The sequence below is a fragment of the Neopelma chrysocephalum genome, unplaced genomic scaffold, assembly GCF_003984885.1.
Source record: "Neopelma chrysocephalum unplaced genomic scaffold, ASM398488v2 Primary Assembly neopelma1_68, whole genome shotgun sequence".
Lineage (NCBI taxonomy): Eukaryota > Metazoa > Chordata > Aves > Passeriformes > Pipridae > Neopelma > Neopelma chrysocephalum.
The window spans coordinates 4,194,909-4,209,515 of NW_020897727.1; the positions used below are offsets into that span (position 1 = coordinate 4,194,909).

The 14,607-nt window shown below is 42.8% G+C and overlaps 2 protein-coding genes across 7 annotated transcripts in view; one reads left to right on the plus strand and one right to left on the minus strand.

Moving 5' to 3' along the window:
• SIAH1 (siah E3 ubiquitin protein ligase 1) overlaps positions 1 to 7,306 on the plus strand; it is a 72,539-nt gene extending 65,233 nt beyond the window's left edge. For 2 of the 5 annotated variants that reach the window (XM_027685066.1, XM_027685064.1), the window contains exon 2: positions 3,572 to 7,306. In XM_027685066.1, coding sequence (XP_027540867.1) covers positions 3,574 to 4,422 — 849 coding nt within the window. In that variant the 5' untranslated portion in view covers positions 3,572 to 3,573 and the 3' untranslated portion in view covers positions 4,423 to 7,306. Of the gene's footprint in view, positions 1 to 253; positions 428 to 448; positions 567 to 1,170; positions 1,307 to 3,571 lie in introns of those variants that run through there. The other 3 variants (XM_027685063.1, XM_027685065.1, XM_027685067.1) reach the window with 3 other exon arrangements.
• A 942-nt stretch (positions 7,307 to 8,248) lies between these two features.
• The window catches only part of LONP2 (lon peptidase 2, peroxisomal), a 37,201-nt gene continuing 30,842 nt past the window's right edge, over positions 8,249 to 14,607 (minus strand). Inside the window, exons 13-15 of one of the 2 annotated variants that reach the window (XM_027685062.1) lie at positions 12,959 to 13,166; positions 11,624 to 11,814; positions 8,249 to 9,830 (exon numbers count right to left, since the gene is read on the minus strand). In XM_027685062.1, coding sequence (XP_027540863.1) covers positions 9,609 to 9,830; positions 11,624 to 11,814; positions 12,959 to 13,166 — 621 coding nt within the window. In that variant the 3' untranslated portion in view covers positions 8,249 to 9,608. Of the gene's footprint in view, positions 9,831 to 11,623; positions 11,815 to 12,920; positions 13,167 to 14,607 lie in introns of both variants that reach the window. The other variant, XR_003534534.1, reaches the window with a different exon arrangement.

Genomic DNA, 14,607 nt, shown 5'->3' on the forward strand with positions numbered 1-14,607 from the left:
TGCCGGGTCCCTGTGGGCTGTGCCGGGTCCCTGTGGGCTGTGCCGGGGCGGGGCCGGGCCGGGCCCTCCCCCGGCGGGCGCAGGCCGGGCGGGGCGGGGCGGGGCGGGCGCGGCCCGGCGGTGCCGGGGGAAGCTCGGGGAACCATTTTGGCGCCGGGGCCGGAGCGGCCGCAGCGGGGCCGGGCCGTAGATGGGGCCGGCGGGGCCCGAGGCGGTGACTGCCGTGCGCGGCGCGGGGCCCACCGGGGCCCGGGGGCGTTCGGCGGGGTCCCGGCCCGGCCCGCGGCCCCAGCGCGGCTGTGCTGCCCCCACACGCCATGAGCTCCGCCGCGCCACATGAGGGGCAGAGCCGCCTCCAGCGGGCCGTGTTCCTGGAAGGGCGTCTGGTCTGCGTGTCTGCCGGGGAATAAAGCCTGCAAGGGGAAAGGTAGCGACGTTCCATTGCGTTATCGCAGCATTAAAAGCTGGGGTTTAGGAGCTGTGAAGTCGCGTCCCTCGGGAGGTCTCGGTAGCCTGTGCATGTCACCTTCCCCACAACACTGGCGAGAATACTTTTTTATCAACAGGTCGGTGCGTTCTGATGTCATGAAGGACAGTTCTTCTTGCTTTACAATTAGGAAATCTTAAAATACGTTTTCCCTGTTTTAGTCGTGGTTAGATTTTTTCGAATATGTGCAATCTTTTGGATAATTTGAGTTAAAGGAACTAATAGTCTTGAAAATGACACCTAGTATACCTTAGTTTATCACTGTTGCTTAGAGACTTATTCCCAGTGTGTGCAAATATAGATAACGTAATAGCAAATATTGTATGTAGGGAGTAAGGAGTTTGTAACTAAAAATATCTTTAAACTTTGTTTCCAGTTCTGTAGTTGTTTTTCCTTGGTTTGTTAACAAGTCACTTGGTTTGTATGGTGTTCATAGTTTGGTGGCTTAAATGTATTACACTGTTAGAAGTTTTACTTGTGATTGACTTCTAGTTTTTAAGATAGCCATAAAAAATTAACTTCTCTGACTTTTCTGTCATTATGTATTATTCATCTTTGTGTTAACAAGAGTGATGAAAATGCAGACTTTGGGCACGTTTAGGCTTGGTAAATTACAGTTAATAGCTTTATCCAGCTTCTTCCTTGCATGCTAATCATCTCAGTGGTCTGGTTCACGTTCCTGCTCATTTTCATTCCCTGCTTGTGCTCGGTTGTGGAACGTGTGTGTGAAGGCTGGTCACACAGTGGTAACACACAGTCCTGTTCTCCAGTGCTTCCATAGCTTAGAAGGCTCAAGTGGGAAGTGCATCTGTGCGTAAGGTCTTTCGCCAAGTTTGTAGGTTGCTTCATTTAACTGTTGCATGGGCTCTGAGAGGTGTAATTAAAGACACCCGAGCTCACCCAGCTCGTCAGACTGCCCAGGGAACTGGTCTGACGCAGTGGTTTTCACCAGTGTTATCTGCGGGTTGCTGGGGATCCCTGGATCAGGACATACAGGGTCAGGCAAGATCCAGCACACACAACCTTCTGAAATGTGTGTGTTACGATATTTGAAGGGAAGCACTTCCGGAATTTTACATGTGAATATGGCTGTGATTCCCAAGCGAACAGCGTGATCTGAGTTGGTTCTCCGGTGTACAGTCACTCCTGCACGTCATTTGTTCCAGAGCAGTGCAGAGTCACAAGCTCCCACCCGCAGGTGCTGGGGAAGCAGCAGCACTGTCAGCTGCCAGAGGCCTTGCTGTTCAAATCCCCTCACTGGGGCAGCATCACTTCCCCAGAACACATTCTTGATTTGTCACAAACATCCTAAACTTTTTCATCTGAGCTGGAATGCCTCACAGTAGGAAAATGTGGCCGGAAGACACAAATATTCTTGCCATATCTCTATAGTATCAGTTAAGGTCCAGCACTGAAAACCACTGCATGGATTTTTTTTCCTGAAGATGGTAATTGGGTATTTCTAGACCACCAAGCCTGAGATGAAGCAATAGAATTTGAAGAGTTGAGAAGATGCTGTTACTGGGCTTGTGAGACTCATAAAATCAGTGACTGAGTATCCAATCTTAGACACTCATGTTTTTCTAGCTCTGGACTAAGGAGAAGTGCTTCTGTAGAGGAATTTGGAATTGCCTGTCTATGGTTACTTTTGAATGTCAAGGGATAAGTCATTTTGCAGGTTGGAATCTCTTAGTTCCTCTCCTTTGTGCCATGAACAGTGCATGTCTTGCAAAAGCATGCACAGTATGCTGCTCTGAGTTATCTGGTCCAAGTATGAGTAAGTTTGTGGGTGAAATGATGCTAAATATGGGAAGCTTGCCTATTGCCTAATATTCCCATGTCAAATAGCAAGGAGATTAAAGATGAGGTTTATTTTGAGAGCTTTATATGTACGTGACAGATACAGAGCTAATGTACTCGCAGAGAGGCACTTAGGGTGGCTGAGAATTGTACTGTGGAACTGAGGCCAACTCTGAGTAGCGTTTTGCCTAACTGTCCTTAACCTACAAAGGTAATGTTTATTTTTTCAGAACTATGTTTATTTTCTCGGGTAGCACTAGTAATTCCTCTTGCACAAGGAGGAGGAGAGTTAGGGGTTGCAAAGAGTGTAGCATCCATAACATGTTAACAAATATGGTACTTGTACCACATCTGTAGGAATGCTCAAGCAGGCTGTTTGGTCGGACAGCTGTCAGACCTTTGTCACCTTTGTGTGGGGACAGCGGAAAGAAAAACTTCAGTGGGAGCTCCATTGAATGTAAGACTTCATTAACAGGGCCTTTTCAAGGGACTGCAAATGTTTGAGTTACTTACATGGTAAAATTAACTCTCAGATTTAATCTTTTTTATTTCTTGTCTTACTTGGGAAATTCAAGAAAATAATTGCTTTGTTTTTCTTTTCTGGTATCCTCACAAATGGTTTAGTTCAGGAATCTGAAGCAGTGGATGTGCTTTACAAGATGTGGGCCCAGTATCAGAGTATTGAAAATGAAGAGTCACTGTCCTATCCTGGGAAAAAGGCAGGGTAGCAACTGTCTGAGCTGTGTTTTTCCTTGCTAGTGTTTTTCAACTTTTTTAAAAAACAGTTGTACAGTAAATATGATTACTGAGAAGGTCATGTCCAGAAAATCTTTTTTTTTTCATTAAAGATGGCCAGTTTCTCATACACAACAGCTTAAAATCCAGCCTTAGAATTGTTCCATAGTGCTCCGAGTTGTTACACACAAGTGATCTGGGTGAAGCATTTCATAAATGCAGCATTAAAAAAAGTAAACCAATAACAACAAACTTCTTATTTTTAGCGTATCTTTACTTATCTCCCTTGCAGCTTCCAACAGATAAATTCCACTGCAGAGCACTTAATAGAACTGCTCCACTTGTTAAATTTCCATGTCATGCAAGTGTCTGCATCGAACGTGCACAACTGATCTTTTGCACGTAACATACCCACGTTTGTATTACGTGGGGTTTTTTGCTTTTATTTCTATCTTTTCTCTTGAAGCTTCTTTGTAATTGAAGAAATTCTGTGTGCAGAGGAAAATACAGGGTGGTTAGATATTAATTCTTTTCTCTCTTCTGTTGCAGACATGAGCCGTCAGACTGCCACAGCACTCCCCACGGGTACCTCCAAGTGCACGCCATCGCAGCGGGTGCCCGCGCTGACGGGCACCACAGCCTCCAACAATGACTTGGCCAGTCTCTTTGAGTGTCCCGTGTGCTTTGACTATGTGCTGCCACCCATCCTGCAGTGTCAGAGTGGCCACCTGGTTTGTAGCAACTGTCGCCCCAAACTTACGTGCTGTCCAACCTGCCGAGGCCCGCTGGGCTCCATCCGTAACCTGGCTATGGAGAAAGTTGCCAACTCTGTACTATTCCCATGTAAATACGCCTCTTCCGGATGCGAGATAACTTTGCCACACACGGAAAAAGCAGACCACGAGGAGCTGTGTGAGTTTAGGCCTTATTCTTGTCCGTGTCCCGGTGCTTCATGTAAATGGCAAGGCTCCCTGGATGCTGTGATGCCACACCTGATGCATCAACACAAGTCAATTACAACACTGCAGGGAGAAGATATAGTGTTCCTGGCTACGGACATTAATCTTCCTGGTGCTGTTGACTGGGTTATGATGCAGTCTTGTTTTGGCTTCCATTTCATGTTAGTGTTGGAGAAACAGGAGAAATATGATGGTCACCAGCAGTTCTTTGCAATTGTACAGCTGATAGGAACACGCAAGCAAGCAGAAAACTTTGCTTATCGACTCGAGCTAAACGGGCATAGGCGGCGATTGACTTGGGAAGCAACTCCTCGGTCCATCCATGAGGGAATTGCAACAGCCATTATGAATAGTGACTGCCTAGTCTTTGACACCAGCATTGCACAGCTCTTTGCAGAAAACGGCAATTTAGGCATCAACGTAACTATATCCATGTGCTGAAACGGCAATCAAACCTCTTCAGGCCAGTGTTTAAACCGTTGCATTTAATTTAGCAGAAACTAGGGTAACCATCTTTGACTGTCAGACAAATTATTTGGTAGATGGAGGGTAGACATAAATGAAGGTAAATAAAAGGAAAGGCTGTTAAATTACAGGAAGCAGTTGCATGTAGTAACTAATATATTTAAAATAAGTCAACAGTAAACCACTGAAAATATATATACACCCAAAATGGGCATCTTTTGTATTAAGAATTGATTCTACAGGAAATGTTGTAAAATAATTCTAAAAACTTGTTTGTAGATTGATTGTACTGTTGAAAAGGATACTGTTTCGTGTTTTTGTTTGTGTTTTTTCCTCCCCCTTTGACTGACAAGCCATGTTGAGCGGTCTGGTCTCTGGCCGCTGCTTCCCCTCCTCCTCCCACCCCCTCTTTGTAAGTCACTACATAGTATTGCTGCTGTTTGTGTATATTTTTTGTGTATTTGCTAATTTTTATTAACTTCTAGTTTTTCATTAAATAAATATGACTTTCTTTTCTGTAATTCAGGTTTTTCTCTTTTTTGTATCTTTTTAAAATTAATTACAGGTGTCATCTTTTGATATGCATAATTGCTATGGTAAAACTTATATTTCTGTATGTTTGGTAAATTTTGTCTCTTTCCAGTAGTCAATTCATTGGTGATACTGTTCTTAATTGAGCTATTTGTGAATGTACTGAACTCGAAAGGAGTGCTTATGTTCAAAGATGTGTCAGGAAAGACAGCTCCTTTAAAAACAGGCCTAGATGTTGTTGTACTTTGAGTTATCTTCTAACAAAAATGAACAATTATTAAGAATTTTCCAAATGAAAAAAAAATAATAATTCACATTTCAAATTTAGAGATGCTTAGAAACTTGATTGCATCCTTGTATTTGTTGGTTTGCAGTACAAAGAAGGTATTGTATTACACAGTATTTGTAATTATAAAAGCAGACCATTTGTTTAAAAAAAAAAAAGGCAGGCAGCGAGATGTTTTCAGTCTTTTTATATTTGTCATTAAAAGAATACCTGGCAAATTAAAGAAAACACAGCCAGCTTCTGCTTTTTGCTTTAGCTCAAAGTTTGACACATTGATGCTCTTGCTCAGTTTCTTGTTTTCATGTCTTTTGGTTGTTACTAAAGCAACTGTCTGGAAGTGACTTTTGTATATCATTATGGTGACATGATACACATGACAGTGCAGATAAATCTCTTGCAGGTGTTTCACCAGCCCTAAAGGCTCTGGAAGGATGTTGGGCTTTTTGCAGACTGCCTGTAGGTGAAAACCTTAACCACGACTGTATGTGGCATTTGTGTTACAGAACAGAGACAGACAGAAAAGGGGGAAAGCTGCTTCATCTCAAGCTGTTGGAAAGAAATCTTTGTCAAACCTAGTGTAGCAGACGTCTCTTGGGGAGGTAGTCTGGCTATTGATACTTTTGTAACACATTAAAATACAGTTTATTTACTGTGCACTGTCTTAACTTTCTTGTGAGAAGTTGATCTGTTAAGACAACTCTTTATTATTTTGATGCATGAAGAGGTAAGTAGTTCCACAGGTAAGGAACATAAAATCCATTGGGTTGGATTATTAAAATACTACAGAAATAGTTGGCTTCATGTAGTAAAAGTTTCACTCTTAAAATTTGATACTTAGGCTGTTTGACCTGTGCACAGATGTAATTTTAAAGATGTACTGGTACCTTGTGACAGTAGATAAGTGCTTCCAAAAGTCCTGCAGTCTAGCTTTTTTTCCTTTTTTTGAATATACAACTGTTTGCAGCTTTCTAAATTCAGTAATTATTCTCACCTAATTAAGCTTGTCACATTTACCTCTGTTTTGTCTTCTGGTCTTTGACAGATTTTTGGCTAAATACTTCAGATCTTTTAAAGGAGTCCATGTGTCCCCTGCTCACTGGTGCTTGGCTGGCTGGACCGGTGTCCTCCTGCCAGCTGAGCTGACTCCAGCTCTGGTTTTGTTAAGGGAGGGCAGGGGAGAACCCCCGTGTTCCCTCCAGCCTGGCCTGTGCCCTGGGAGAGGCCGGGGCTCTGTGGGCACAGGTGTGTAAGGCTGGGCACTGTGTCTGGAGAGGTTCAGCTTGGGTTGTGTCCCCAGGAGAACTGTGACTCTGAGAACCTTGTTGTGCTGATCTGCAGTGAGTTTATCTAGGCTGGGATGGCCTGAAGGTCAAGACTGTACTTCTGAAGGGGACTTGAAGAGTGGCATTTGCAATGAGCTCCAGGAGCTGACTGGTGTGGTCAGACAGGTTGGTTCATGTCTTACAGATGACAAATGCTATAGCAGAACTACTGTATGCTGACTTACTGTAATGTAAAATAGTACCATTTGGTGTTTAAAAATAAATCTGTATAAAATGCTCAAATGTCCATCATCAGATGGAATGATTAAAGAAATTACACTTAGGCCCAGATCCTCAAAAGTATCAGGAGCCTAATTCAGTGGATCTCCTCTAAAGAGTGTGAGGATCTGGTAAGTCAACTACACTGTTATATATGAAAAAAGAAAACATACTAGAAATCTGTACAGTTTACTACCTTATCTAAAATAAATGGTGTATTAAAGCCTGGCATTGTCTTAACATTAGCTATTTATTTTAGAAAGTGCTGTTTTACTTTGCTGTATTGGGAAAGAGTTTTCAGATTTGTCTCTAAAAGATGAAATGCAGTAGACCTTGCATTTGTCTGCTTGCACTACCTCTGTGGTTTTCATTGCCCTTTAAAAAGAAAGCCTTAAAATGTTTGACAAATGTGGATGTAAATATTCGGGTTCTGTTGTGACAGTTCCTGCTAGTTCTTGTTTGCAGTAGTGCTTTAAAATTAAAGCAGGTGAACGGTTTTGTATTGCTGCCTGTCCTGTTGTTTTATCCAGAATCTTTCCAAAGCTACTGTGATTAAAGCAGGAATGCACTAGTGGGATACTTACTCTTTGTAGCAATTCATAGTGTGGACAGAGGAAAGGAGCTATCACTGCTTTTTTTTTTTCTCCTCTGATAAGCTTTGGCTATTTCAGGGTATTCTTCTGAGGGCCACGTTTAATATCAGGGCCATTTAACTGTCAGTTGCAAAGCAGAATCCCCAGTGCATTGAAGTCACTTCAGAAGTGCTTTGGTGCTGCATGGAGGGTTATTCTTATCACCTCCCAGAGTGTGTAGTATCTGATACGGGGGTAATGCAGAAGTTTTGTTTTTAAAAAAAAAAAATCAACAAAGTAACAACCGTGTGAGCTCTGCCAACAGGAACAGCAAACAGGCAGTAAGTGCCTGGCATTCTCTTCAGAGTGGCCACAGACTCCCCCCCCCACCCCTTTAGGTGAAGTCCATGTGGACAAGACATAATATGGGAGTGGTGTGTCAGGCAGAAAGTCATTGTTTAACTTTTCTGGGGAGCAACTCCCTGTTTTGCTGTGGTGGAAACTTCTTTTTTTATAGTCGTTACTATTTTTAAAAAAAATGCAGGTTTGTTTTCCACATGTAGAAACAGACTGTGCTGGAATTCTGTGCATGTCTGTGCTACCACCAGTGCCAATAGTGCAGGATTGTTATTGGAAGCTGGGTTCAGTTTAGTTAAGGATTTTTCCCTCCTGGTTTGATCAGAAGCAAATGAGCAGTACCCTCATGACCATACTGGCCTGGGGTTCTACCCAGGGTGTGGTTTATCTGCACTTTTTGCCTGCAAGTTTCTTGTAAGGCAGAACATGTTCTGAGACTGTGTTGCCCATCGTCTTGGAACTTGGCTGGTGAATGACTTCAGAGTAGAGCTCTTAAAATAGTGACACAAAACGGGTTTTTATTTTTATCATTTTATTAGATTAAGTCTTCTGTGAAATCTTCTGTAAACAGGTGCAGAAATTCCCACTGAATATTACTATCAGTGCTATTATGCTCCAGGTAAATCAGCTTTTGTTATCTATGGAAACGAAAGCAAAGCAAACTCTTTTGATTTATAGGCTGCTTCTAGAACAGGCTGTTGTCACTGGTACAGTTTGTGTTTCCTGAGCACACTGGAGTTTGTTTCAGAACCAATGAACAAGAGGAGAATGTAAAAACATGGGCGGTTTGCTCAGGGGTTGACTGGTATAAACAATGCCAAAGGCCCAGCTCACACACTGAAGTGCAGTTTTCCCTGAGGTTCAAGAGAAGAGACAAAGCTATCAACTGAGAGGGGAGACTGACAGACTTCTTGAACCATAAATTATTCACAGTGTGCAGTACTGAATGCACTTTAATGATTCAGTATTTTCTTGGCATTGTTTAAGTGGATTTAATTTCCACAGGCTCACCTCCAAACATAGGCAGCCAAGAATGAAGACTGTTTGTATCAGTAAGAATAAAGGACTTGTACTTCGTCCCTCCAAAATGTTACTAGGTTTTTTATCAGGACTTCAGGTTTGCTCCACCCCCTGTGCTGCTGGAAGGAGCACACATGAACTCGTGTGTGTTACTGCCCTTCTTACACAGCAATTCCTACATTTCAGTTCTGGCATTGCTTCCTGTGTTGGGGTTTGAAAAATGATGTCTGCAGTGACCTTGCTACAAACTAGAACCAAGTGCTGAAAGAACTTACTAACTTAATTTTGACCATAGTGCTTCTGTTCAAATCCCTTAAGCATGTTTATTAGATTTCAAAATCCTTATTTTTCCCGATGCTACTGCTCCTTAGCCCATTATTGTTATTATTACAAATATTATTCTCTAAATAAGTAAACTCTCCTGCTAAATCAGTTTTGCTTTTTGTCACAAGCCCACCTATGAGCCTCTCGTGCTGCCTTTGTTGCAAACACAGCTCTCTCAGAATTGCCCGTTATTCCCTCTTTGTGGGTGTGACCTCTCTGAGGATGGGACCAGCTGCTGCCACGTCCATACACACATTCCAGATATGCCAAGGAATTCTTTCTCAACAGCTTCAATTTTCTCATGCTTGACTCTTATCAGGAAATGAGTATTTTTTTCAAGATTCTTTGCTGATAAGAAGCAGCAAAAGCCCTTAAAATGTGGACTGCTGCAGCAACATTTTCCTTTTGATTGCGTTTACACCCCCACTTAAACAGTCCAGTTAAACTCCTAATTACACCTGACACATGTAGGGAGCTGGAAGAGATCACAAGCCATGGAATCTGATACAGCAGGAATCTCAGCCTGGCTGCTTAAAGTTTACTGTTCAAGTGCTCCACTCTGGGCTTAACTGCAAAGCCCCCCTCGAAGGCCGCGTTCAGCACCTGGTCGAGGCAGGTCGCCAGCACGAACGTCAGGTCCTGCCGCACGGGCAGCGCGATCTCCTCCAGATCCTTCTCGTTTCTCTGAGGAATGATAATTCTCTTCAGGCCAGCTCGGTGTGCTGCCAGGACTTTGTCTTTAATTCCCCCAACCTAGTAAGGGGAAGAAGTAAAAACATATATAAAAAATATATATAAAAACAGTGACACTCATCTAATACAGGAATTGTTGTAACATCACATCAGGAGTTAAATTTTGATGAAAGGTTCTGCCTCCCCCAGTTAGTTAAGAAAGCAATTAAACATGCAGCCACATTTGTAGCTCATTATGTGCTTAATGAGGGAAATATGTTAATATGCTATAGTATTCTTTCTGTAACAGCTAATAACAAGGGAAAAATTAATCTAGAAGTGCAGGTAGAAGAGTACCAATAGTGGAAAAGTCATTACTTTTCAGGAATTTTTTTTAACTAAGGTGGCCTTCACTCCAGTTTTATATGGTGTGCTGAAATCCTGCATTAGAACAGAAGGCTTTTCAGAAAAAGGCAGTGTTAGATTTAGAGGGAAAAAAGTCCTAAGGAAGCACTGTCACACAAATAACTGGAGTTGTACAACAGAAAATGCACAGTAATGCAAACGTGTGCTCCGAGACTAGAGAGATGCTTTGTGCTACAACAGGCACTGCTCCATTGAGCCACCTGGCTGAGTTGGTAATGAGATGTAAGGAGGGGGGGTTAAATTAGTTTTGCTTCAAATCACAGCTGTAGCTTCTTCCCCTGAACTCTCTTCTAATCCTAATTAAAGACCATCTTACAGAAGAAACTTGTAATTCTACAATACTTTACAGAAGAGCAAAGCCTTGTATTATAGCACAAAGGGCTGTAATAGAAGCCAGGTAGGAGGGGCCATAATCCCATGGTGATGCCACTGCTCTGGAGGTGCTGCACACCCAGCACACAGGGGCAGCTGCTTGGAGGAATCCAGTGACTGACAACAGCAAGATCCCAGAGAACGTTCAGGAAGAAGGTAAATCTGGTTTAACATTTACAGGTATCTGATCTTTGCACCCACCTTTAACAGCAGGCAAAGTGTGGTCACTCCCTGGTGAAGACATTCTGGGGAGCTCGGGCACCTTTCACCAGTTAATGCAGGGCCCAGGAGAACCCTGAACCACAGCCCATCCTGTCAAGCTCACTGTCCCCAGAACAAACTCCAGAGATCCTCCTCCCCTGCTACCTCCCCCTGGCACCCCTGCTTTACTCTGCTCTGCAGGACACAAAATGCTGCCTCTGTTTTCCTACTTCATCCTCCTCCTCTCCATCATTTGGTATGGGATGATAACTCCTATATTTGCTTAATCACTTGCACCAGGCTCCACTGACACTTTAAACTGTATTTGTTTGGAAACTTTTCTTTGCCCTCATGCTTTATTCTCCATAAAAAGCTTTATGGAAACACCTTTTGGCTGAACTGTACACAAGGAACAACATTTAAGAAAAATCTAAAAAAAGGTGTATGGAGGATGGTTTCAAGAGTAACTTACACACAGTTACTGTGAGAGATTTAAGGAACAACTTTTCAAAGAAACCAAAGATAGTTCTGTACTGATAGTTTGAGGGAGCATGTTTAGAAATTGCAATACCCATTTTGGACCCATCTTGAATTTTAAGACTTCTAGGTTTCCTTTCTAACTAGACATTTTAATGTGTTTTCCACAAAAACCACATCAAGGCAGGCTTTATCTTGAAAAGCAAAGCAGAGGGAGGAGTGGGACAGCACTGCAGCAGGCTGGCTTCCATCAGCCTCCCAACTGCACCAGAAGAGAATGGATTGCTGCTAAGGAATGATCCAGCAAGACCCTGCTTTTCTAAGTGCCTATAAACAGATTTTATATCCAGAATAGGGAGAATTAATACAACTTAGCTCTTTTCTCAAATGATGCTTACTGGAAGAACAAGGCCTCTCAGTGTAATTTCTCCTGTCATGGCTACATCTGAGCACACCAGCCGCCCACTGAAGAGTGAAGCAAGACAGGTTACTATGGTAACACCAGCAGATGGTCCATCTTTTGTGACAGCTCCAGCTGGGAAGTGCAGATGGATGTCAGTGTTGTCAAGGAGATCAAAACTTCCAGAAGCTTATAGAAAAAAAAGAATGGTTTCAATGTTAAAAATCTAAACCCATTTTGTTCCCAGTCTTTATTCTAAAAGCCCACCAAGAATTAAAAGCCTTGGCACTGTTATTTTTTTAACAGTAGGCTGAAAAAAACAACACAACGTTGCAGGCACCCCAGAAAAAAAAACAACAATAAGAAAACCCAATGAGCTTTCCTGCATCCAGATTCCTAGAAGAAAACTGTAACACATTAACCAGTAAGCTCAGTATTTGCATGTGTTGGCAAATTCAGAGTAGGGATTAATGTAGATACATAGAAATTTTATGTCCCAAACCATAAATGTCAATTTTCAGAGAATATACCACAGATTCAGCACTCCACAGGAACCCACAGGTATTTCATACATTAATTCCATTTTGGTTTTTAACCTATCTAAGCTTCCAGACATAATGACAAATACTGGACAATTATTTCCCTATTCAGCAGATGATGCTAGAAAGCACATTTCCACAGCTCCTGGGAGGTTCAAACAAAAAAACAGTTAAATTGTTCTTGTCCAGAGTCCTATTGCACTGCAGATCAACAGCTACCATACAAACCCAACATTCTCAAAATATTAAAACTTAGACTACAAAACCGTACTTTTAACAGAATCTGTGTCTTCATTTTAGATAAAAACTACAGACTTCCATATCTATGTACATCATGAAAGTACTGCTGGAAAGCTCAAGTGTAAAAACGAGTAAGAGGCAGAGTCTGGCACCACTCAGGAGAAGCACCTTGGCACTGAGGCTGTCCCAGCCTGCCAGGCTGCTGCAGGGAGAGACTGGCCATGCTGGGAGAGCCTGCAGGGACAACTCCTGTTCTGCCCACACTGACCTGTGTGCCACCAACACCCCAGCTTCACAGGAACCAGGAAAGAACTACACAAAGGAACTCTGGAGCTGATTTCACCTTCACTGTAGCACTGATGGCTGGAAAACTTTCTCTGTTATGGCAACACTTAACAGGTTTCCACAGTGAGTACGAGTAACTCCCCCCGTTACTCAGCAATGCTACAATCTGCTGAATTTCTAACAACCACCAAGTTTTAGGACATTGAATTTCCCTGCAGTATTAATCCTTGCCCTGCAGCCCTGCAGTGCTGTGGCAGAGCCCCACACACCATTGGTGAGCTGGTATCTCTTGGCGTTGCTCCTGAGCCAGCTGATGGCCAGATGTGCCGACTCCTTCATGACGTCCCCGAGCTGCCCCGTCAGGGTGAGCTGCCCCTCCCCATCCATGCGACTCGCTTCCACAAACATGATCTCCCCTCCCAGGGGAGTCCAAGCCAAGCCTATGGCTACTCCTGGCTGGCTCAGGCGTTCAGACACCTGAGGGAAAACACAGGAAATGGTTTAGGAAACAGTCATAAAAAATCTACTGCAAAAACAATTTGATAGTTGCTGTACCCATTACAACACAAAAGTTAAGGCAAGTGTCTGATCTCTTATTTTACCATTTAATGCAGCAGTAATTCTGGATGTGTGTAAACACTAATTACAGGACTGGAGCTGTATGTGGCAGCTTAGCTTAAGGCAATGGCAAACATCTGGGTGTATCGTTCTTGGAACCTTCCCTGCCCCCAAAAGCACAAGAATCTTTCCCTTCAAAGGACTTCAAGTATTTAGTCAATCCTGATTGAATGTTTATGTGACTTAACCCATCTGCTCGAGGTATATTTGCCCTGGCTGTTACTCACGTGAAAAAGACAGTTTTGCTCTCCAGTGTTTAAGGTGGTTGGCACTGCCTGAACTCAGACAAACACAGTGATGTTGTTCACTGCAAACATTTATAAACAATTGTGAATAACGGGAAATGAATGTGCTGCAGGACAGGTAGGAAAGAGGATGGCAAATCTTACAGATTCCCATTAGGAATTACAAGCAGTCAAGCACACTCTGCCCCACACAAGAGACAGGAGAGCCAAGGAGCAGAGGCCAGTGAGACACCCCTGGATCCAGCTGACAGCCAGGGGAGTCAGTAACTACACTTGTATCATGCTAAAGCAAAGGAAGCCACACAACCCTTCTCCTGTGGCTCTTGGTTATCTGTGCATTTGGAACAACATCATGCCATTTGCCTTTATTAGCATAATTTAGCTAAAATGGCTGTGTTTTTTTCTAGCATTTAAAATTTTACATAATATTGTTTCACTTCTATGGTATCAAAATAGTTCATCAAGCATTTTCACTTTTGCTAACATTAGTTTCTATATTCAATCCCTGAATTTTATTAGTTGGAGCTATTAACTCTGATTATCTTAGTAACTCAGGTTAACAAAGTCAGTTCATCCTGGTCACACTGAAATCCAACAACACTGCAGCATTCTCCTTTGCACTTGAGACAATCACATATTTTGGCAGCCCATTGTGGTTTCAAACATTTCAGATGTAATGAACAAAATCAGCTGTTGTCCAAACCCTCTCCCACCCCAAAGCAGCCATGAACAAGGTTTGTTGGTTTGGGGTTTTTCTTTCAGTTTTTTTGGACTGGGCTCTGTGTATCAATTAGAAACAGCTTACAGACTGACTCCACTGTTTGAGAGTTCAGGGGCAGAATACAGCAAATGTGACAACAGTTCAAAAAACAAATGGTTCTAAAGACACATCACCTCCCTCCTGTATCCTCAGACTAGGTAGGAACTTCCTCCTACATTAGCAAGTAATTTGAGATCTGGTAAGAGAAACTAGATGTGTAGTAGGTGTTAATGACCTTTCAAGTGGCAGCTTCAGAGGCCAAGCAACCTCTCCTGCTGTCCTAGTAGAGACTGGA